The 22,253-nt window shown below is 43.3% G+C and overlaps 1 protein-coding gene across 7 annotated transcripts in view; it reads left to right on the plus strand.

The window, feature by feature from the left end:
* Positions 1–22,253, plus strand: part of CDAN1 (codanin 1) — a 67,545-nt gene that overhangs the window by 1,795 nt on the left and 43,497 nt on the right. For 3 of the 7 annotated variants that reach the window (XR_010601061.1, XM_065595345.1, XM_008169903.4), the window contains exons 2-14: positions 3,331–4,046; positions 6,730–6,954; positions 7,726–7,916; positions 8,450–8,569; positions 10,850–10,928; positions 11,429–11,549; positions 12,609–12,718; positions 13,622–13,711; positions 15,661–15,736; positions 17,967–18,175; positions 19,045–19,159; positions 20,877–21,020; positions 21,741–21,907. Coding sequence is in view for 6 of the 7 variants with exons in the window: in XM_065595345.1 (XP_065451417.1) it covers positions 3,331–4,046; positions 6,730–6,954; positions 7,726–7,916; positions 8,450–8,569; positions 10,850–10,928; positions 11,429–11,549; positions 12,609–12,718; positions 13,622–13,711; positions 15,661–15,736; positions 17,967–18,175; positions 19,045–19,159; positions 20,877–21,020; positions 21,741–21,907 (2,363 nt within the window). In the remaining variant the exon portion in view is untranslated. Of the gene's footprint in view, positions 1–3,330; positions 4,152–4,746; positions 4,898–6,729; positions 6,955–7,725; positions 7,917–8,449; positions 8,570–10,849; positions 10,929–11,428; positions 11,550–12,608; positions 12,719–13,621; positions 13,712–15,660; positions 15,737–17,966; positions 18,176–19,044; positions 19,160–20,876; positions 21,021–21,740; positions 21,908–22,253 lie in introns of those variants that run through there. The other 4 variants (XM_065595343.1, XM_065595347.1, XM_065595346.1 and 1 more) reach the window with 4 other exon arrangements.

Raw genomic sequence — 22,253 nt, forward strand, 5'->3', positions numbered from 1 at the left:
CATTTACCTTTGTGATGTGTTCAGAATCTTTTTGGGAAGAAAAATGCTGTATAAATGTAGTTTAATTCTGTGATTGTAAATAAAAGGTGCCACCATGGGAGAAAAATCTATATCTTGTGGAAAAGAAGTCAAATCAAAAGACACTAACTGCAGTTTTGAAACAAAAACTAAAAAAGCAAAGGGAAAGAGCTAAAAATTGAGATATATTGTGAAGTCATTGTCAGTGCAGCTTTGCCAGCTAGAAGAATATTGCTTAAAAGGGAGATTAGAGGTCTAGTGAGAGCGCACTGGACTGGGAATCAGGAGACCTGGATTCTATTCCTGGCTCTCCCCTGCCTTTCTGTGTCTCCTTGTATGTGTAGAGTGCCTAGCAGTGAGTCTTGGTTGGGGCCTCTCGTTTCTGTTGTAATACAAATAATAAATAAACGTTGGTTGTGAGTGATTGTGTTTTTGGGATTGTATTTGAAAACAGGCTTTGCACTTTATAGCATTTTCTGCTTAAGGACCTCAGTGTGCTTTACAAATATTAACTAACCCCCACAGCTGTCTCACTCATTAAGACACTACCCCTATGAGGTAGACAAGTAATATTCGCATGTTCTTAGATGTTAAGGCCAGAAGAGAGTATTCAATCATTTCGTCTGATCTCCTGTATAACACAGACCTTAGAATTTCATCTAGTTACTCTTGCATTGAGAGTCCATTTTACAGGTGGGAAACCTGATGGTCTGACAGAGTAACTGTCTTGGTGAAGGGTGCAGTCCTAGGATACATCAGGTGTGGTATTTCTAGTAGAGATAGGGAAGTGTTAGGATCCTTATACAAGGCACTGGTGACAGCTCATCTGGAATACTGTGTGCAATTCTAGTCTCCCATATTTAAGAAAGATGAATTCAAACAAGAACAAGTGCAGAGGAGGGGTACTAGGATGATCAGAGGAAGGGAAAACCTACCTTACAAGAAGAGACTCGAGGAGTTTGGCTTGTTTAGCCTAACCAAATGAAGGCTGAGAGGAGATATGATTGCTCTCTATCCATACATCAGAGGGATAAATACCAGGGAGGGTGAGGAGTTAAGTGTCAATGTTGACCCAAGAACAAATGGGTATAAACTGGCCATCAACAAGTTTAGGCTTGAAATTAGATGAAGCACAGGTGCGGACTTTGTGATTTCCCTGGGGAGTGCTCGACATCCCTCTACCCCCCGCTCTGCCCCAGACCCTGTCCCCACTTCACCCCATGCCCCTACCCTGCCTGTTCCACCCCACCTCTGCTTCTCCACCCCCCAGTGCCTCTTCCATGGTGCTGAACAGCTGATCACCAGCGGGCGAGAGGCGCTGTGGAGGAGGGGGATGAGCTGATCAGCACAGCTGCCAGTGGATGTTGAGCACTTGCTATTTTTTTCTGTGGATGCTCCAGCCCCAGAGCACGAAATCAAGTGAAGGAGGAGTGAAGTTCTGAAGCGGCCTTCCGGGGGAGAGGTGTGCGTGCGTGCGAGAGAGAGAGAGAGAACCTAACTGCCTTCAAGACTGAGCATAAGTTTATGGCGGAGGAGATGGTATGATGAGACTGCCTACAATGGCACGTGGCCCATCTGCGACTGCTAGTAACAAATATCCCCGTTGTCCAGAGATGGGACACTAGATGGGTAGGACTCTCAGTTGCTACAGAGAATTCTTTTGCAGGTGTCCGGCTGGCAGGTCTTGCTGATATGCTCAGGGTTCAACTGACGGCCATATTTGTAGTCGGGAAGGAATTTTTCCCTAGCTCAGATTGACAGAGACCCTGATAGGTTTTTGCCTTCCTCTGCAGCATGAGGCACGGTCACTTGCTGGTTTGAACTAGAGCAAATGATGGATTCTCTGTAACTTGAAGTCTTTAAATGATTACTTGAGAACATCAGTAACTAAGCCAGAGGTTATGGATCTATTACGGGAGTGGGTGGTAAGGTTCTGTGTCTTATGGTGTGCGGGAGGTCAGACTAGATGATCGCGATGGATGCTTCAGGCCTTAATATCTAAGTCTAAGGGCATTTAGCAAGTCTGCATCAGAGCTGATAAAATCCAGGTCTGTTGACTGTCAGTTTTGTGCTCTAATTAGTAGAGACATTTTTGGAAAACAATGAACAGTGGAAAAGCAGAGAGAGATTTTACAGATTTTTCTTACTTGAGCAGGAAACTGAAATTCATTTGCATTTTCAGCCAAATCTCCCAGCATGTGCTTCTTGAAGGGTATATATATGAAGCAAAGGAAGATACCTCCTCTCTTAAGAAAAAGCTCCATAAAAATAAAGTACTTGCTGTCTTCTGAAATTCCTGCTTTCCATTTCACCAGGGTCTCACTTAGGGAAATAAAGCTTTTCCTCTTTGGATAGGGCCTAAGAGAGAAAGCACAAGTATGACAATGTGGCTGCCAGGTCTCAGTACAAAAAAGAATTAGTATCCAAGAGAATTCTTCTGGCAGTGTGTCTAACTTTGCCTAGTTCTGTTGTGAGGAAAATAGAAATGTGATGCACTGAAAGAGCAGAGTGCCTTTTTTTACACTGCATACAAGGTTTTAGAGTATTATAATAATTTTTAAAAGCCGATGGTAGAATTCTCAGATAATTTACAGATGTTACCCTTTTAAGGATTATGTTCCCATGAAGATTTAAAATATATTAATGTTGCATTTTTATTTAGCTTTCTTGAATATTAGTTTTGTGCATCATAAAAGTTACAGCATACTATATTTGGAGCTCTGTGATCTCACAAGTGAATAATATGACTTCATTAAAATGTAGTAAGAGCTTTTCTCTTCTGTTGTGTCCTGCATGTGAGGATATCAAAGCATTATACAAACAATCATTTATTTTTGGAGCACCCTCTGAGGAAGTAAATGGTATTAGTAGGGAACTGGAGCACAGAGAAGCTACAGGTTTAATAAATTGTCCACTAATTTTGTTTGCCTCAATTTTTGGCACCCTACTTGAAACATTTTAAAAGGGTCTGATTTTGAGGTTCGGATCACCCACAGCTCTTAATGACTAGGTGCAGTGGTGGATGCTAAGCATTTTTGTCAGACAGGCCCCAATTGTTTCCAGCTGGGCAGCCAAAATTAGTGGCTGCTTTTGAAAATTTGGGCCTGAGGAATCATTGTCAGACTTGGGAATTCTGTAGAATCAAGAACTCCTGAATCTGTTCCTTGCTGTAACTACAGGAGATGCTCCCTCAACTTAAAAGTGTAAGAATCCATGATGAGGATGAATTTGTGCCCAGTATATGAGAGCGAGAAACAAATTGGAGTAAGTCCATGGGTATCTTTATTAATGTTTTGTTCTCTTTCCTTGCAGGAGAACCATGTCCATGACAAGCTGGTACCTCATAGTTTGCTTCAGAAAGACTTCGTGCCTTTCCTGTTGAATTTTTTAAGGGAACAGACTAGTCAGATCTTGACCAATGGGCCCTCTACCCCTGCTAAAACCCCAAATTCTAAGGTCCTCAGGAGCTCAGCTAGCCATGAGAGCCAAAAGACAGGGTCAGAAAGAAGGGCAGGCAACTCAGCAGGGTCATGCAGCAGCCGAATGCAGCTCTTTTCGCAGAGGACCTCTGCTAGCTCCTGTACCCCAGGTGCTAGTTTTCACTCCTCTGCTGCATCAAGTGGCTCTTCTGCCTTTACTGGGTCAAGCTTGTCTGGCCTCGGCAGTGATTTCCCCAGCACCAGCCCAAGCTTTGGTTGCAGCCCTGTGTTCAACCACAGTGAGAAACGTTCATCTCAGAAGGCCAATTTGGGCAGCTTCCTTATGCCCACACCAGATGTCCAGCCAGTGAGGCGAGGCAGAAGAAAAGGCTACAATTCTGCCAATGCCGCTGGCCGGCAAGTAGCTCGGGACATAGGGCGAAGCCTCACTGAAGAGGAGGATGGGAAGGGTGACAGCACATCGTTGAGTGGCGGGAGGAGGAAACGGAGTGAGGTGGGTCCTACCTCACCCAATTCCCCACCTGATCAGCTGAACCTCAACAACTTGGAGGAGTTCCCACCCATGAGTGCTGCTTCTGGCTTGACAAAGTAAGAGCAAGTCTTCCTTGTTGCACTTTTATTTTTCTGATCGTGCTGGCAGCATTGAGTACTGCAGGTTATTTATTGGAAGCAGCTGACATTGTTATCTCACAGGTAATAATATATAGGTGATCTTGTACTGTCTCAGTTATGAACGTTTTGTAATAGATTGCAGGTTGGGGGCTGTTGCTATGCTGTGCAGCCCATGTTTCTCAACTCACCATGCTTCCCCCTCCCCAATATCCTTCTGAGGCCCCTCTAGGGCAGGGGTCGGCAACCTTTCAGAAGTGGTGTGCTGAGTCTTCATTTCTTCACTCTAATTTAAGGTTTCACGTGCCAGTCATACATTTTAACATTTCTAGAAGGTCTCTTTCTATAAGTCTGTAGCATATAACTAAACTATTGTTGTATGTAAAGTAAATAAGGTTTTTAAAATATTTAAGAAGCTTCATTTAAAATTAAATTAAAATGCAGAGCCCCCCGGACCGGTGGCCAGGACATAGGCAGTGTGAGTGCCACTGAAAATCAGCTCGCGTGCTGCCTTTGGCACGTGTGCCATAGGTTGCCTACCCCTGCTCTAGGGGCTCATCTTCATTAGGAAATCTTACCATTAAACACAGTTGTGAAGAGTTGAGACAGTGGTGATGTGATGCTGAGCACACCTTTGTCTTTGTTTGCCATGACCAGTGAGTCAGTCAGTCAGCATTATCTTGACTCTTTACAGTTGTATTTAAACATGATAGGGCTTATCCTCAATATGAAATCCTAGGTGGCTCCTCTACTTTGCTGCAGCTGTCTGGAACAGCTGCTGGGATGGCAAACAGGCATTCTGAGACCTCTGGTGGCAACAGCATTGGCAGGTGAGGCATCGTATGTCTCTGGCTCTGTGGTGGCGGTGAGAGGGAAGTGGGTCCCCTGTGGTAATGGGCTGGATGGATGGTTGGCATGTGGGTTCTGTTTGTTTCTTGAAGTGCATGAGTTTCCTCTGATTGCTAATGATCTCTTCTAGCTGGGCTGGCTAGGGGCGCAGCTCTTCCTGGTGATACAAGCTGTTGGTCCTTTTTTCTCTCTCTCTCTCTCTTTAATGAAAGCTAAGATTCACTGCTAGATCTCAATAAAGGAGAAATCAGGCCCCTTTAAGGTCTCTCATGTTTGCCACCTAAAATCACTTTTGAAAATTTAGGTCATGGCTATCTGTAAGAATCTGAAGGATGTGTGATTCTGAAAGGCCTCTTCAGATCAAGGCAGGGGCTTCTCCGGCTGGACTTAGCTGAATGTAATGTAGGTCTGCCCCACTAATCTTAGCCACCTTAACTCTCCTTCCCTTTAGTAGACCTCAAAGTTCATAGGTTCAGAATTCCGAATAGTTGCTACAGTAGCTGATACTCAGCTCTCCATACCACAATGTAGGCTACCAGAGTTTTCTTCCTGTGAGTCAGTGGTCTCTTTCTCCGTGAGGGGTGGAGTACCCCCTCTCTTTCCAGGAGATATAGTTACAATTGAATCTGTACTTAGCAATTCCTGTTAGGCCTGGTCCATCTACACTGAGGTAATATCTTCACACACACACACACACACACACACACACACACACTAAATAAATAAATAAATTAACCACCTTGCAGGGAGAGTTAAGCTTCTGCTGCCTGGTCTGTGCAGTTCTAAAGTCAGTTAATTGAAGTGATTTTAGAGCTGGTTAGACCTCTTAGTTCTCCTGAGAAATAGGGTTCCACATGGACGGTGGGGATTTAAAGATGGGAAATCCTTATGATGCTCTGTGAGATGGTTTTGGCCTGCAGGATATGATGCATTTCCATCACAAGCAGTAAGTTTCAAGCTGTGCAGAGTGTGACTGATGTGAAAAGTTTGAGGAGACCAGTCAAATATAAGTCTGGAAGTAACAGTATAAGTAGTCTTTTGAGGTCCCTAGCAGCTAACATTGTAGTAGGCAGCAGATTCATTGGGAAAAAAGATGTCAGTTGTAGAACACTGATTTTATCATAATTTCTACATTTTATTTAAAATGACATATTCCTGTTCTATGGAGCCTTTTCCCCAAGAATCTCACAGCACTTTACAAATCTTATGCCTCACATCACCCTCGTGAGGTGGATAAGCAATATTATATGGATAGGTAAACAGAGGTGAAGAGAGATTAGGATTTGTCCAGGTTACAAAGCAGGTTGGTGACAGAGGCAAAAATAGAAATCTGGGAGTCCTGACTTCTACTGACCCTCTTTGGCCACTATGTCATGCTTTCATGAACATTTTGGGACTATATGATGACTATATGATGAACTGATGGGCAGCCAAAACTTGGTATATCCTAGGTTAGCAGTCTTACAATGTTGCTAGATAAGTTGAGTAGTATCCATTTTTCATCCGTTTTCCCCCATGGTGATCATAGTTACTTTTAAGTCACAGCAGTGTAGTAGTAGGAAATACGTTGTACTTCATCAGGATCATTGAAGTCTATATTTGTAGGATGTACCCACTCTTTGTCTACTGACTGGGGTAAAATCAGCCACCCTGCCAGATGCAATTACGGTTGCACTGTATCTTGAGTCTCTCCTTCCTTATCAATTTTACACTGGCATCAAAATCCTCTGAATAAGTTTGATGGATTTGACTATTTTCTCTCTTGATCAGTTTATGCTTCATTTAAGTGGAAGCCTCTCTTAAATTGTTGCAGCAAAAGCAAGCCATCAAGACGAATCAACCCAACTCCAGTGAGTGCTGAGCGCTCCCACTCAAAACCTAAGATGTGTTTCACTTCCACGCCCGTCAGCCAGTCTCCAGCTGCTCGGTTTCCATCTGGGACCAGTCTTGAGACCTTTGCTGCCATCCAGGAAGGGAACGTTACCTCCATAACTGGGAGCAGCCTTCAAGAGGAGAGGGAGATGCTGAAGAAAGAACGGTACAGTATGAACAGGGGTGGGGACACATCTGCAGGGGTTCATACATCTCCCTTTATTAGGACATTGCCAATAAGAAGTTGTAAATTAACAGAAAATATCCAGACCAGATACTAGTTGTTTAATCAAAAATTGACCTAAAAGCAGATGAGATGAAAATGAACGTGGTATCAGACTAACAAGTTTTCAAATTCAGCCTTCACTCTGCAGAGTAGAAGCACACCTTTAAGTGAAAAGTGACTCTGGCATCATATTGGTCCTGAATTTATTGTATTTCAGTTACTCCTTATTGCATTAATGTAAAGTTCTGTTGGTCAGACTGCACGCTCAAGCATACTTATGTAACACCATTGTCTTCAGCTGATGCTCTGTTTTACCTATGCAAACCTACTGAAAGCTAGTAGGGTGCGCAGAGGTGTAATGCAGTGCCCATCACCCCATTTTAGGAAAGGGAAAGCTATAGGACAGAGAGGTTGAGTGACTTGCCTAGGGTCACACTCTGAGCCACAGCAGATTTAGAGTTCGAACCCAGTTCTCTTGAATTCCAGTTCTGTGCCTTAACCACAAGACAATCTTTTGTCATTAGGCAGAAAATAGATGTATTAGGTAATTTAACCCATCTCCTGTATGGAAACTGCATTAGATTCTGTAAATGTTGTGATCAATTCTTGTAGGAATCCCAGCAAACCATACAATGAAAAGAAATCTTCCTGTGTTGAATGTGGTGTGTGTCATCTTCAGTTCCTCTGTAAGTCATTGACTTTGAATTTCAGATGCAAGTTGCTGCACCAAACGTCTCCTGCAGGCCTGTCTCTGGATCCCAGTACACCTACCAAGCCTAATTACAGTTGGAGTGGAAGTCTTGCTACTGATAGTCAGCTAGTGACCTGTGCAGATCTCACTAAAGTTTCCTGCAAGAAACAGCTGGAACAGCTGGCTCAGCTCTATTCAACTTGTATAGCAGGTAAAGAACTGGGAGTAGTGAGATGACCATGGCATGGAATATCTTCTTTAAATACTTACTATTTCCAGAATGCAGGGATGACTTAATACAAGTGAGTGCTGCCTGGAAAAATAAACAGAAACCTCCCTCCTGCTCAAAAGAGTATATCCACCCCTCACTGGACAGAAGCCTAGAAAACAAGATGGGCCCTACACAATTCCCTGAACCCCTCAGCAGACTCGAACTGTATTGGCCCAACTGGAAAAGTGAATACCAGAGGCCAGGACTCTTCCCTGACAATGCTTATTAGGTTGAAGTGGTTTATAAGCTGTTTTAAACTGTTACCCATGGTTTAACTTTTGGGGGAAAGGAGGTAAAACGCTTTCTATAATGCACCTACCCAAATGCGCATGGCTGTGTATCAGCATTGTTGAGTCCTGTATGGATCAGCTGAGACTGTAAGCTTGAGATTTGATTATCCTCATTGTTATCTTGATTTATTAACATAGACTAATGCTGAGTATCTAACCATTTTATCTCACTTCCTCTTCCAGAAAATCTGGTTCCAAATATTTTCCTGGAGCTCTTCTTTGTCCTGCAGCTGCTAACATCCAAGGGCACAACTTCTTCGGAAGATGGTGAGAATGACCTGGAATTCAATCAAGGATGTAAAGGTCAGCAATGCTCTTGAATGGAGACTAGGTTGTTCCCAGGCCTGGGTTATGGGATACAGAGCATATCACCTCTGATTCAAGGGGTTCAAATCCAGCTTCAGGGATTTATTGACCAAAAGTCATTACACTGAAGACTTCTGAGGCCTGCATTAAGTGAATTAGCATATCTCAGTGAGTGGTATGGAATATGGCAGTCAGGTAGTGAACAAATAAAGAACCCTAAAAGCTTAGTTACTACAAAAAGACCAGTGTCTACCCTTGATCTAGTATAACCCTCCTGTTGATATGAGGGGGATGTTCCACTATGGAGTGACAGGGTATTTAGCCCAAAACTTATAGACCAGGCCACCAAATTAGTTTGACATTTGGAATGAACGGGTGTTTTATAATCTAGTAGGCTATTGAAAACCAGGTTATGGTAGCTCACTGCTATTTTCTAAGAACTCCATATTTACCTGCTAAAACGAATTTTCAGAGAGAAGAGTGATTCACCAGATTTCCTTCTCCCATCATTTCCTTCAAACCCAGAAAGACCGTTGTAAGTTTAAGGTCTAATTCTGCCTAGGGACACGTGTGCAGTTCCCATCAGTGGGAATTGTACACAGTTTTTTGGCAAATTTAGACCTTACACTAAGTTAGTCGTCAGATGGATTTTTGGGTAAGGTGTGCAAAGAGTGACCTCTAGCTGAGAATAGCTCCTGTTGTCTGTTAGGAAAAGGCTCCATTTTTGGCTGCTCTTACTGTTCTGTCACCTACAGATCTGAAGGACCCTGGCTGGTCTTGACTTCGGTAGCACAGTGCACCGCAGCCACTTTCTGGAGGAGTCTTATAATTGGTTTATTTGCTCGATGTTTTGGCCCACAGTTGGCAGTCTGTGGACATAGTGCTGCCAATGTGTTCATCCTGTTCCAAATCAGTTTGGATTGATTGTTTCGTCAAGGAGGGGATGGATAGAATCCCATTGATGCTGTCCCAGGAGTCCACATCTGTCTTGTAAGGGCTCACTCCATGCATGTCTAACTCCCATTGACATCAGTGGAAATTCCATTACTTCCAGGATTGACCCTTAAGAGAGAAGCAGCCTCTTGTCCAAGGCTGAGATTTAAGGAGTTAACATGAACTCTGATCTAGTTGATTACCCACTGCTAACTAGAAAAGGTGGATAATTTTGTCCAGCAAGAACGCTGGTAGTTATACCGATTAAAATAAGAACGGCCAAACTGAGTCAGACCATGGTCCATCTAGCCCAGTATCCTGTCTTCCAACAGTGGCCAATGCCAGGTGCTTCAGGTGATCCATCCCCTGTTGCCCATTCCCAGCAAACAGAGGCTAAGGACACTTCAGAGTACGGTTTTGCATCCCTGCCAATCCTGGCTAATAGCCATTGATGGACCTATCCTCCATGAACTTATCTAGTTCTTTTTTGAGCCCTGCTATAGTCTTGGCCTTAACAACATCCTCTGGCAAAGAGTTCCACAGGTTGACTGCGTTGTATGAAGAAATACTTCCTTTTGTTCGTTTTAAACCTGCTGCCTATCAGTTTCATTTGGTGACCCCTAATTCTTGTTCCTTATTTACTTTCTCCACACCAGCCATGATTTTATAGACCTCTATCATATCCCCCCTTAGTTGTCTCTTTTCAAAGCTGAAAAGTCGCAGTTTTATTAATCTCTCCTCATATGGAAGCCATTTCATACCCCTAATCATTTTTGTTGCCTTTTTCTGTACCTTTTCCAATTCCAATTATCTTTTTTGAGATGAGGTGACCAGATCTGCACAGAATAATGGCAATCAAATATCAGGCTTCAGGGCAGGCTCCAGTTAATTGCCACAGAGATCAGGAAGAATCCTCCCCTCTCATGCAACATTGCACAATTGGCCAACTATGTTAGAATGGGGTCTTTTTAATGGGGTGTTTTGCCTTCATAGAATCATAGAATATCAGGGTTGGAAGGGACCTCAGGAGGTCATCTAGTCCAACCCCCTGCTCAAAGCAGGACCAATCCCCATACAGATTTTTGCCCCAGATCCCTAAATGGCCCCCTCAAGGATTAAACTCTCAACCCTGGGTTTAGCAGGCCAATGCTCAAACGACTGAGCTATCCCTCCCCTCTACATGTCAGGTAATGGGCACTGATGGAAGGAGGATGCTGGTCTTGATGGACCAATGATGTGACTGGGTTTGGTAATTCCTACATCCCTCTGAATTAATTGCATTAGATTTTTCTATTTAGCTTCTGAATTTTCCACCAATTTTTGTTAAATGCTGTTTGTTTTCAGATGCAGTAGAGCGGCAGCATTTTCGAAATGTACACAACTGTGTTTATTTTGCTGTGCAGGTCTTGGATTGTCAGTTTGAGTAAGTTGACCCTTTCTCTTTCTTTGTGTGTAGGTGGGTTGTGTGAGTGGGCGAGAGAGCGTGCATCGGGATTTCACTGAGGTCATTTTAGGGGCATGGTATTGAGTAATTTGTGCAAAGTCATGCACTGAGTTAATGACTTGATTGAATTAGAAAACTAGGACCTTTCTTTGTGGTGGCCTCTACACCATTATGCTTCAGTATAAGTGTCCCCACAGGGAAATGGTGGGTTATGAGGTAACACATCCAAAATGCAGTTGGAATTTGGTGAGACTGGTGTTTTGCTTCAGATGCCACCACAACAGAAAAAACTCAGTGGACTTTTTCCTTCATGTCACCTCCATGCGACTATGGCATTTGCGGTGTGTCCTGTTGATGCTAGTAGGATCCAGATCCCAAGTGGCTAGTGGTTAAACCTGCATGTTTTTTGTAAAAATAAATGTACACTTTATTTAGATTTACTCTCTCAATGTTGTGTTCCGTGTGTGTTCTTTTTGCAGAATTATTTCTCGTTTAGAAAAGGGGACATTGAAACTTTTGGCTGAGAATGAGCGGATTGCATCCTTTTCCCCTGGCTTGCATGCAAAGCTTATGAAAGCTTATGAAAGCAGCACAGCCAAGGTAAAAAATGAATAGTCCTTAGAAAGTTGAATGTATGAAATTCCAAGGGGTTGCCAGTAATATGCTTGCCTATCTCTCCCTGGCCGCAGTGAGTTTGATGGTTCTGATATCAAACCCTGTTCATCCTGCTCTGGGGCTTCATTTTTCAATTTCTTTGGAGACTATGTTAAAACCACCCTTTCCTGTCCAGATTGAGCCTGTGCATTGCTAGGGCCAGTGATCTGTAGCTGGGGATTCCTTTAACTTGTATTCCAATTAGGGTGAAATCCTGACTCCATTGAAGTCTGTGGCCAAACTCCCAGTGAATTCAGTGGGGCCAGGATTTCACTCTTACCCTTTTCCCTGCGGTGAGTCTGGAGGAAGGAAGGATGGCCTAATGGATATGGCACTGGGCTGCGACTCAGGAGGCTTGGGTTCATTTCACAGCTCAGCTACAAACTTTCTCTGTTGTTTTGGGCAAAACACTTAATCTACTCTGTGCCTCAGTCCCCAATCTGTTTTAAAAAAATTAGAATACGGGGTTGTACTTCCCTGCCTGAAAGCAGTGTTGTGGGGATAAAATCAACTGATGATTGTAAAATGCTTATATGATGAGGGCCATATAAATAGAGGTAGCAGCTGTGATGAAGCTGTTTTACCGATTGAAGGGATTCTCTCTCTTTCAGAAGAGGGGAGGAGAGATGATGACATAGGAATCACCAGCTGTTACTCTCACCTCAGAATCCCTGTGTTGAGCTGACGTGCATTAAATGATTGCACAGGGCTCTTTCCCCAGCGCAAGTGCCTGCTAGCTCTGTTCTCCTGGTCTCAGGAGAGTTCCTCAAAAGTGATAGGAGATGCCCCCTTACCATCCTACTGAGTGACTGTGTCTGTGCCTTTTCTGCACTAGTGCTGACCAGCAGTTACTCATTAATGGTTAGGAAATGGTTAGTGTCTGAACAGCTTGAATGTGGTAATACGTAAGTTCACATTCATTTCTTTTTACCCTTCCAACTGTTAGGCTGTGTGTCAAATCAGAGAATTGGATTATACTAATGGACTCTGTTATATGTTCAATAGGTGTCCCTTCTGCTGCCTTCGTCTGTCCAGTCCGTTTCTTTCCAGCCAGAAACGGACAATCGTTCTAACTTTCCAAGTGACAGGGCTTTTCATATATTTAAGAAGCAAAGGTAAATGTCCTCCAGTTTTAGTGTGTGTGGGGTATGTTCTATCCATGGTCGTGAATAATTGGATGCCATAACATCCAGCTATACTGTGTATATATACAGCATAGTGGGGATAGTCTGAGGGATGTTTTGCTCTAAAAACACAGGCCTTTACTATTTACAGGGAGTAAGGACTTAAGCTCTTTAAACAATGGAAGTCTAAATTCTGCAGAAGTTGTTGACATGGAAGTACAGCACAACGCAGTGCTGGTTCAGCTCAGCCTTTGGAGCTCCTCCTTCTGTCTCTTTTCTATTTTGTGGTGGGAGAGTAGGGGAGCGTCTCCTCTCGACTTGTCTCCTCTCGACTTGTCTCCTCTCGACTTGTCTCCTCTCGACTTGTTCTCTTTTTCACGTAGAAGTAATTTCATGTGGTTCCTATTCTCTTTGCTTCATTGAGGGATCCACCACACAGGTTCATCTGCTTATCTGACCCTTACCCTACGAGTTCAGTCCTTGAGGGGGCCACTTAGGGATCTGGGGCAAAATCAGTACTTGGTCCTGTTAGTGAAGGCAGTGGGGCTGGACTCTATGACCTTTCGGGGTCCCTTCCAGTTCTATGAGATAGGATATCTCAAAAAAAAATAAAAAATACTCTGTCTAATAATGGGATGGGTGTTTTGGTCATGATGCCTGAGCTCAGGCAGAGCACCTGTCAGTGGTGGGCTGCAGATTGAAACTGATAATCTCAGTGGTGATGGTCACTGCAGCGAAGTGGTAGGATACATGAGGCTTTGGAGATGTGACTTATTCAGTTTGGAGTGTATTCAATTAGGGGATATCTTGTGAACTGTTGGCTGGGTGTCAGTGGCTACTGGTTCAGATGCTGAAGGCCCAGGACTTGACCTGTTTGCATCTTTTGTTCAATAGGGACATCTTTTATGAATTGTTGCGCGAGTGGGAAGATAACCATGAAAAACCAGGCTGGGACTTTGAAAGAGTTCTGGGCAACAGGATCAGGTAGGAGACTGGTGCTGCAGCTCTAGTTTGCTAATAGAAAATCCAGTAAAAACTTATTTTTGTCCTTGAAGCCAGTAGATGTACAGAAGGCACAGAGCTAATTATAAAGAAGATGTTGTTTTACAGTCTCATGTTTTGGAGCAAAATAGACTCATAGACTTTAAGTTCAGAAGGGACCATTGTGATCATCTAGTCTTACTGACCTCCTGCACATGGCAGGTGACAGAACTTCACCCACCCACTTCTGAAATAGACCCCTAACCTCTGGCTGAGTTACTGATGTCTTTAAATCATGTCTTAAAGACTTCAAGTTACAGAGAATTCACCGTTTACACCTTCAAGTGACCCCTGCCCCATGCTGCAGAGGAAGGCAACACCCCCCACCCCAGGGTCTCTGCCAATCTGACCCAGGGGAAAATTCCTTCCCAACCCCAAATATGGCGATCAGTTAGACCCTGAGCATGTAGGCAAGACCCACCAACCAGACACCTGGGAAAGAATTCTCTGTAATAACTCAGAGTCCTCCCCATCTAGTTTCCCATCTCCAGCCATTGGGGATTAAATCTTTGCCTAATTTTGAGCCTAAACTTGTTGATGGCCAGTTTATATTCATTGTTCTTGTGTCTGCACTAGCACTTAACTTAAATAACTCCTCTCCCTCCCTGGTATTTATCCCTCTGACAGATTTATAGAGAGCAACCATATCTCCCCTCAACCTTCTTTTTGTTAGGCTAAACAAGCCAAGCTCTTTGAGTCTCCTCTCAAAAGGTAGGTTTTCCCTTCCTCTGATCATCGTAGTAGCCCTTCTCTGCACCTCTTCCAGTTTGAATTCATCTTTCTTAAACATGGGAGAACAGAACTGCACACAGTACTCCGATGAGGTCTCACAAGAGCCTTGTATAATTGTACTGACACTTCCCTGCCTCTACTGGAAATACCTCTCCTGATACATCCTAGGACCGCATTCGCCTTTTCACGCCACATCACATTGTCATAGTCATCCAGTGACCAACTAATACACCCAGGTCTTTCTCCTCCTCTGTCGCTTCTAACTGATCAGTCCCCCTCTTACAGCAAAAATTCTTGTTGTTAGTCCCTAAATGCATGACTTTGCACTATTAAATTTCATTCCATTTTTATTACTCCATTTTACAAGGTCATCCAGATCTTCTGGTATGATATTCTGATCCTCCTCTGTATTGGCAACACCTCCCAACTTTGTGTCATCTGCAAATTTTATTAGTGCACACTCATTTTTTGTGCCAACATCAGTAATAAAACTGTTAAATAAGATTGGTCCCAAGACTTATCCCTGAGGAACTCCACTAGTAACATCCCTTCAGCCTCATGGTTCACCATTCAATATGACACTTTGTAGTCTTCCCTTTAACCAGTTCCATATCCATCTTTCAGTTCTCGTATTAAGCCTCATTGTCTCTGATTTAACTAATAATTTCCCATCTGGAACTGTATCAGATGCTATACTGAAATCCAAGTAGATTCGATCTACTGCATTTCCTTTGTCTGAAAAATCTGTTATCTTCTCGAAGGAGATCAGGTTGGTCTGGCATGATCCACCTTTTGTATAAAAACCATGTTGTGTTTTATCCCGATTACTGTTCACCTCTATGTCCTTAACTACTTTCTCTTTCAAAATTTGTTCCAAGACCTTGCATACATTTGAGGGCAAACTAAGAGACCTGTAGTTTCGTGGATCACTTTTTTCCTCTTTCTTAAAAATAGGAACTATATTAGCAATTCTCCAGTCGTAGGGTACGACCCTTGAGTTTACAGATTCATCCCACTTCTTCTTTCCTTGTTTTCTTATTTATATAGCATTGGAAGGCATTGTTTTTTTAAAGAAATCACATTGTGCTTCTGCTATAGCTGTATGTAGACTCTGTTTTGATCGGCTTTTTATGGTTTTAGCAGTTTGTTTTGTTTCCCAGGGCTATGATGAATCACCTCACAGCAGCCTATAATCACAGCCACTTTGCCAGGCTCTTTCAGAAACAGCTTATCCAGGTAAATAATTTTATTGTATTTTCCATAAACAGAGCAATTTTGCTAAGCTATAGCAAAATGTAACCTAGTATTTATACATATGTACACATACTTTTTCCTGTAATTGAACTCTTTGCTGAGTGAATGGAATTATTTGAGGGGGTGGGGAAAATGGATATCTCACCGGGATAATTTTATCAGTTCAAATCCAGCATAGATCGGTAGGAAGCTGCCATTATCTAATGACTGTAGAATGGGCTGTGTAAAATAAGTTTGTTCCCAGTACAGTTCTTAATGGACATGTGTCCATACCACAGTGGACAGATATGCCAGGGAATTAATTGATGGAGAGTGGATAACTTAATCTGTTCTACCTTAGAGATGATTCCTCTGTCAGGTTTGTGGCACACTAATAGGGCTGTGTATGGAGCTGTGACTACAGAGGGCTTTGGTCTTGACAGCTGTTCACCTGGCACATTTTACCAGCAATAAAAATTCACACATTTGGAAATTTAAAAAAAATGTTTAGACGTTGATGTGTATCTGATTCAGACTTGCCCGGTTATGTTTGTTGTGTTTCTCAGTGGAATTAATTGTTGCTGCTGGATCCTGGTCTGGATATGATGGCCCCTGATTTTGGTTTATTTATGCCCAGAAGAAGACTCGATGCTGTTTGAAGCATTATTGTTATTCTATCTAATTTTTTTCCCTGCTATTGTTCCAAGTAATGTGTGAGATCACTGTGAGAGAGAGAGAATTTTCTACTCGTTTGCTTTGTGTGTAGTCATTTCTATTGCTGATCCTGTATAGTTGGTCAGTTTCCCTTGTTTGGGTGGGGGGGGTCTCCTTTCACACAATACTGTAAAGAGAGATATTTAAAAAAAAAAAAATCTAAACCACAAAAAATTGTCAGAGGCTTGGTCAGGTGTAGTACTTGAAACTACTTGCAATGCATATTTTGAGATCAATGGCCCTTTAGGTTGGGATTTTCAAAGGAGACTAAGGGAATTAGGTGCCCAACTTGCAAGTTGGGCACCTAACTCCCTTAGTCACCTTTGAAAATCCCACCTTTTAAGTGTATTTCTAATCTGAAAAGAGACTGTGTAAAAATGTTATCTTCTTATTCTGCAAATGTGCTCCCTGTGTGTCTCCACAGTTGTCATCTGCTGACTTTAGTGAGCAAAATATGGTTTTACTGCTCTCTACTTCTGTTAGCCTTGCAGAACCATCATAGCTAAGAGACTGGGGTCATCAAAAAAGGTGTTAGTTAACAAGTTCCAATTGCAAGGCCAGATTTCTTCCTCAGTTACATCTTTGCATTCCTATTGAAGACCGTAGGGTTTCATAGGTGTAACTGAAGACTTAAGTTGAAAATGTTTTGTCTGCAATGAGGTATGAGTGTAACTGACCAGGACTTGGCCTGCTGGCCCTGTGTGATTTGTGATACCTGAGCAGGAAGGAATCTAACTTGACTCTTAGAGCCCAGGGTGAGTTTACAGGGTTGGCAGTTGTAAAATTATTTTCCTTTGTAAACTTGAGCAGGTTCAGTTTAGAATTATTGAGATGCAATAAATGTTAACCTCGTCATACCGTATTTTAAGGAGTTTACGTCTCAGTGTGGTGCCAGGATTTAAAGTTGCATCCTTGAGGTGCCTAGGTACCTGATTAGTTCTGAGGGCTTGAAGACCTCTTCCTTTGAGTGCTGAGCTGTAGCTCTCTGTGTGGATGAGCCACTGCAAGTAATACTTAAAATCTGTGAAGCACTGGGGAGCCCCACAGAGTCTGGTCCAGGAACATGCAGTAGATGACAGTGAGAAATAGCACAGTTTTAAATAGTCCTGATCCCTGAGCGGTAGGCTAAACCGTGGAAGACTGAACTCTGGTTCATGCCGGTTGTACAGTTATCCAGGGCATTTATATTCTCTGTGTAATAGGAAGGCAGGCTGGCCCAGCAGCCTATGGTCCTAGTGTTAATGTGTGGGATCTGGATTCCATTCCTGAGACTACTCGGCTGGGAGGGTAGCATGTGTTGGCCTTGTACGCTTTTCCATATGTTCTCCCCTCCCTTGATTGGCTGAAGGAGGTAGCATTCATGGGCTCTATAGGGAGCAACATCCAGTTCCTTGCATTGGTTAGAAAGCTCCTACACCAAAAGTCTTTTTATGGGGCAGAGTGTGGGTGGAGCAAAATATCCAAGATAAAAGAAAATCTTATAAATTTCCCATCTCCCTCCTTTTTCCCCCTCCTGAAGATGTGTAAAGGTCCTATTGGTGGTGGCACAAGTTGGGGAGATACCCCAGACCAGGATGTCCTTAATATGCTGGGTTCCGATAATCTGAGCCGGCTGAAGAGGCTACAGGAGAGATTTGTCGTTCCTCAGAGCATCAGAGGGCCCTGCCCGCCCCCTGCCTTCCCAGGGTGCCAGCAGTTCTTCAGGGACTTCATTCTCAGTGCAGGAAGGTTAGCTGCATATCACTGCTTATGCCTCGGCTAAGTTTGGATGGTTGTTGGCTAATACCACTGGTTTGTGCTGCAGTTGGGGAGTCAACTCAGAAACTGGTCTTGGAACTCCAGCTCTTTGGGACAGTGGAGCCCAAGTGGGGACATTTTCAAACTCTGAAGAAGGTTGCCATTTGCACTGTCCATTAAGTACTCCTGGCTGGTGTAGTTACCAAGTTGCTCTTGTATCCACTGGCACAATCCATCTTCCTCTCCTAAGAGCTACATCAGGCTAGTTCCTAGTTAGCTTGCTACAGAATCAAACTGAATGTCTTGCCAGAGGGGGTCATGGTTCCCTAATACCACGAGGTGATGCAACAGTGAACAGCAGGAGCTCTGCACAGCTGAAGTGTTCCTTACAGGGTGGTGGTCAGTGCCCTGCCATGGAGTATGGGGCTGTTCTATGGTTAGCCTTTCATGTTCCACGGCATAGATTCAGATCTCCCGTAGACTGCAACTGAAATGAGTTTAGGGCCCTCACAGTCTCATCTGTAAATGTTTAGCCACAGCATTAGAACTAGCACGCTGTTGGAGAATAAGGGGAGTCTCTGTTCCAGAGAGGCCCAAGATTAGAATGGAAAAGGTGGTTAGTCAATGTTGAGGTTGGTTAGTGCACTGACAGAGCTGTGTGGCGAGACTTGTATGGAGTCTGCCCAGGCTCTGTCTGGCTGTTAGACAGTGCTATTCTTGGCCACACAATGCACTTGGAGTTCCTCCCTTAAACAAATTGATGTTTTGTATCAGCCCGTCCCCCACTTCAGTGATTAAGGCTTAAATGTTAGTTGAGATTCCACTGCTATTTTCAGTCTGACTTTCATCTTTTGCTGAAGCTACCAGTTCAACCAGCACCTGATGGATAGCCTGTGTCTAAAGATACTCGAGCTGGATGGCCTTACTTTGGTAGAGCATGAACCTAGTGATGGGGAGGCAGATATGGATGAACAGGTAAGTAATATGTTCCAGACACCTACTAAGAACTTGTTCATTGGATCAGTCCAAGAGCTGGTTCATGACGAGGGTTTCCTAGTTGCTACAGTGATATAAATAATAATAAGACTTGTTTAAAATTCAGTTATAGTTGCAATTATTATCCTCTTTAAATAGTATTTTAGAATATTTTTTTTAAGTTACATCAGTATGTTTGGAAGATAAGAAATTCTCCCCCAAGGTTCCAGTAGCCACTTTAACTTTGCCTCTCTATCCTGCTACCATTTACATGTGCTCAGTTATGGTCACAGGTGTAGCTATGCGAACTATGGCACCTTTTGATGTTTAGCAACTCTTAAAATGTGGTTCTATTCTGAAAAGGGTCAAGTTTTGTGTTTTAAAAGACGTCTTAGCAGGTCTGTTCACTGTGTGTTGAGTGATGGTCTGACTGCAGTACAAATAAAGTAACTTTTAACATTTAAAAAAAAATCATGTTAACCCTGTAGAGCTAGCATACCTATGTTTGTAAGGCTAACTGTGCAATCCCATTGTTCTCAAATTTTGCCTAGTTATACCTGTGCAACTCCACTAAAATCCTGAGGGTTGCACAGGTCTAACAGAGGGCAGAATATGGCCAGCAGGATCTTTGATGATCATGTTGCACAAGCCACAAATTTAGTTTAGCTGAGATCCTAGGATGTGTTTGTGGTGCCGGCAGCTTCTGTGATGAGCAAACAGTCTGGAGTCACTGAGACAGAACACACGTAGGACCCCAGGCTGCCATCTTCACCAAGTCACTTTTCAGAATGAAACGGCTCTCTCAATTCTCAGAGATATGCAGCTGCTACTCAGCTGATGTTGGCTATGTGCTGATTGCTCTTGCTTCATTGCCAGAGATGGAGGAGTGCAGGAATATCAGGTTAAGATTAGTAATTTAATATGGAAGTATGACTGTTTGAGCAGCTTCTTGCTTTCTTTCTTTTTTTAAGAAAAAGATCTTGGATTCATTTGTTGCTTATGGCAGTAATGGGACTATCCCCTGAGTAGCCAGTGCAACAGTGAAGACAGGAGCTGTGTACAGCCATTTATGTATGTAATTTAAATGTACCCATCACCACAATATCTAGTTACATTTATACTGATTAAATGTACTGCACTGGTCTCTCTGGAGGAGGAGCCAGGGCTCTACTTGCACTCAATTCTAAGGTGCTTTTGTAGATCTAAGTGGCATGTCCCCAGAGCATGTTTCTGGGGCTGTATTGCAATGTGATTAAGGGAATGCCTGCTGGAAGAGGTGAGACTTTGAAGGCTGGAAGAGGTGGGCTCAGGTTCATCTCTTGTAGTAGTGAGCTTCACAATTGAGGGTCCTCTGCTGAAAACGCTCTTAAACTGAAACCTGGACTCTGTCAGTGGAAACATTTTTGTGGAACCCATCTACCATGGAGAAAAGTAGAGAGACATGAGGTCACATAGCTCAGCCTCTGTCCATGCAGGGCTTTGAAGAGAAGGGCCAGGTCCTGTAAACACTTGATTGTTGAACTCCGCTTTTGAAGGAGACTTGAATATTGCAGAGTGCCCTTCTCTGTGTTGTAGGGGGGAAAGTTTTTCAGAGAGTGGTGGGGAGGATGAAGCTGGCAGGCATTTCCCATGCAGGAAGAAAAGAACTCTGGTAGATAACTGCCTCCCAGTTTGGTGTGGTGTTGTCCCTGACCAGTTTTCCTTCTCTCCATTTCAGAATGAAAAAAAGCGTTTCACTGCGGCCCTGATGACTCTCCGGCTCCTGGCAAAATTTCTAGGATTTCTTGTTTTCCTGCCATACCAAACAGTGGAACCACCGAGCAGAGACTTGCAGGAGTCTGCAGTGGCATTAAGGAACCAAGTAAGTAACCTGCTGGAGAACCAGCCTGTGCTTTTGCTTGGCAAGTAAGTTTCCTTTGCCCCAGATGAGGCAGATATTACTCTGCTGCCTCTGGCAGCATCATTTCGTGAGGTGGAACAGACTCCAAAATGACATTCCACACTGTGCTGTGCCCTGTCTCCTATGTGTGTGTCCTGTTGGGTGAAGAAGAGCGTATGAGATAGGGAAGAGGGAGGTGTTAGTAAGTGGTGCAGTGCTGAACTTCTTGATGATGCTGTTGAATCATGGCCATTGTATCGAAGACCTGAATACACTGGAAAGACTTCCTTTGCATTGTGTCAGGTTCTACTGCCAGAAACACTTTCAGGAGTGTCTCAGCCCTCTGCTAAATACTTCCACTAATATGTCAAACCAGATTCAAATTGCCTTTTATTGTCTGTAAGAATTGAACCCAGATCTCCTGATACCGGGTCAGGGTTCTAGCCAGAAGACCATCTTCTCAAAGCTACAGTGGGATCTCCATTAGCTATTACTAGCAGGTTATTTAATTTATATAGATCTCCAGCGACTGGAAGTTACAGAGATATAAACCCTAGCCATTTTGTTACCACTTAATTGTACAAAAAGTTAAATCATGGAAAGAAAAACCATAAGGTAGATGTAGATTTTTCTTTTTAAAGTAAGTGTGAAAAGTTAGCTTCAGACTACTTTAAGTTGACTTAATGTGTGTTCCCCATCAAGACCCTGCCTGTACTGGATGTATTGAAGCTCCTGAGACGATCTATCTTGAACCGACGTACTATCCTTACCGTTCCTTGGGTTGTAGAGTTCCTCTCCCTTGTGGATCATTTTGCTCCATTCCTTGACTACTACGGGAGGGTATTTTCCCTCCTGCTGCAGCTGTACAGGTGAGAGACTGAGCAAGGATGCCTGCACCTGCTTGAGAACATTTCTTTGCTATGATAATCATGTCCCACTCTTCTTCCAAAATGGTGGCTGTGAGGCTGCATGCTTGCCCTCAGGTGGGACCATTATAAAAATCGCTTAATTCTTCTGTCCCTGTTACAGCTGTAAATCACTTGTATTTCTTTTGATTTTATACTATGTTAAGAGGAGTCCATCACAAGCTCTGGGAACCTTTGACACTTGATTAAAATACAGAGTTTGACCAAATATATACAACTTCCCATGTGTCTTCAAGCCGTGTGCAGCTGCAAAATATAAACTTAAGTCCCTCCGCAAAGTTCCCCACTG

The sequence above is a fragment of the Chrysemys picta genome, chromosome 4 (genome assembly GCF_011386835.1).
Source record: "Chrysemys picta bellii isolate R12L10 chromosome 4, ASM1138683v2, whole genome shotgun sequence".
In the NCBI taxonomy this organism is placed as follows: domain Eukaryota; kingdom Metazoa; phylum Chordata; order Testudines; family Emydidae; genus Chrysemys; species Chrysemys picta.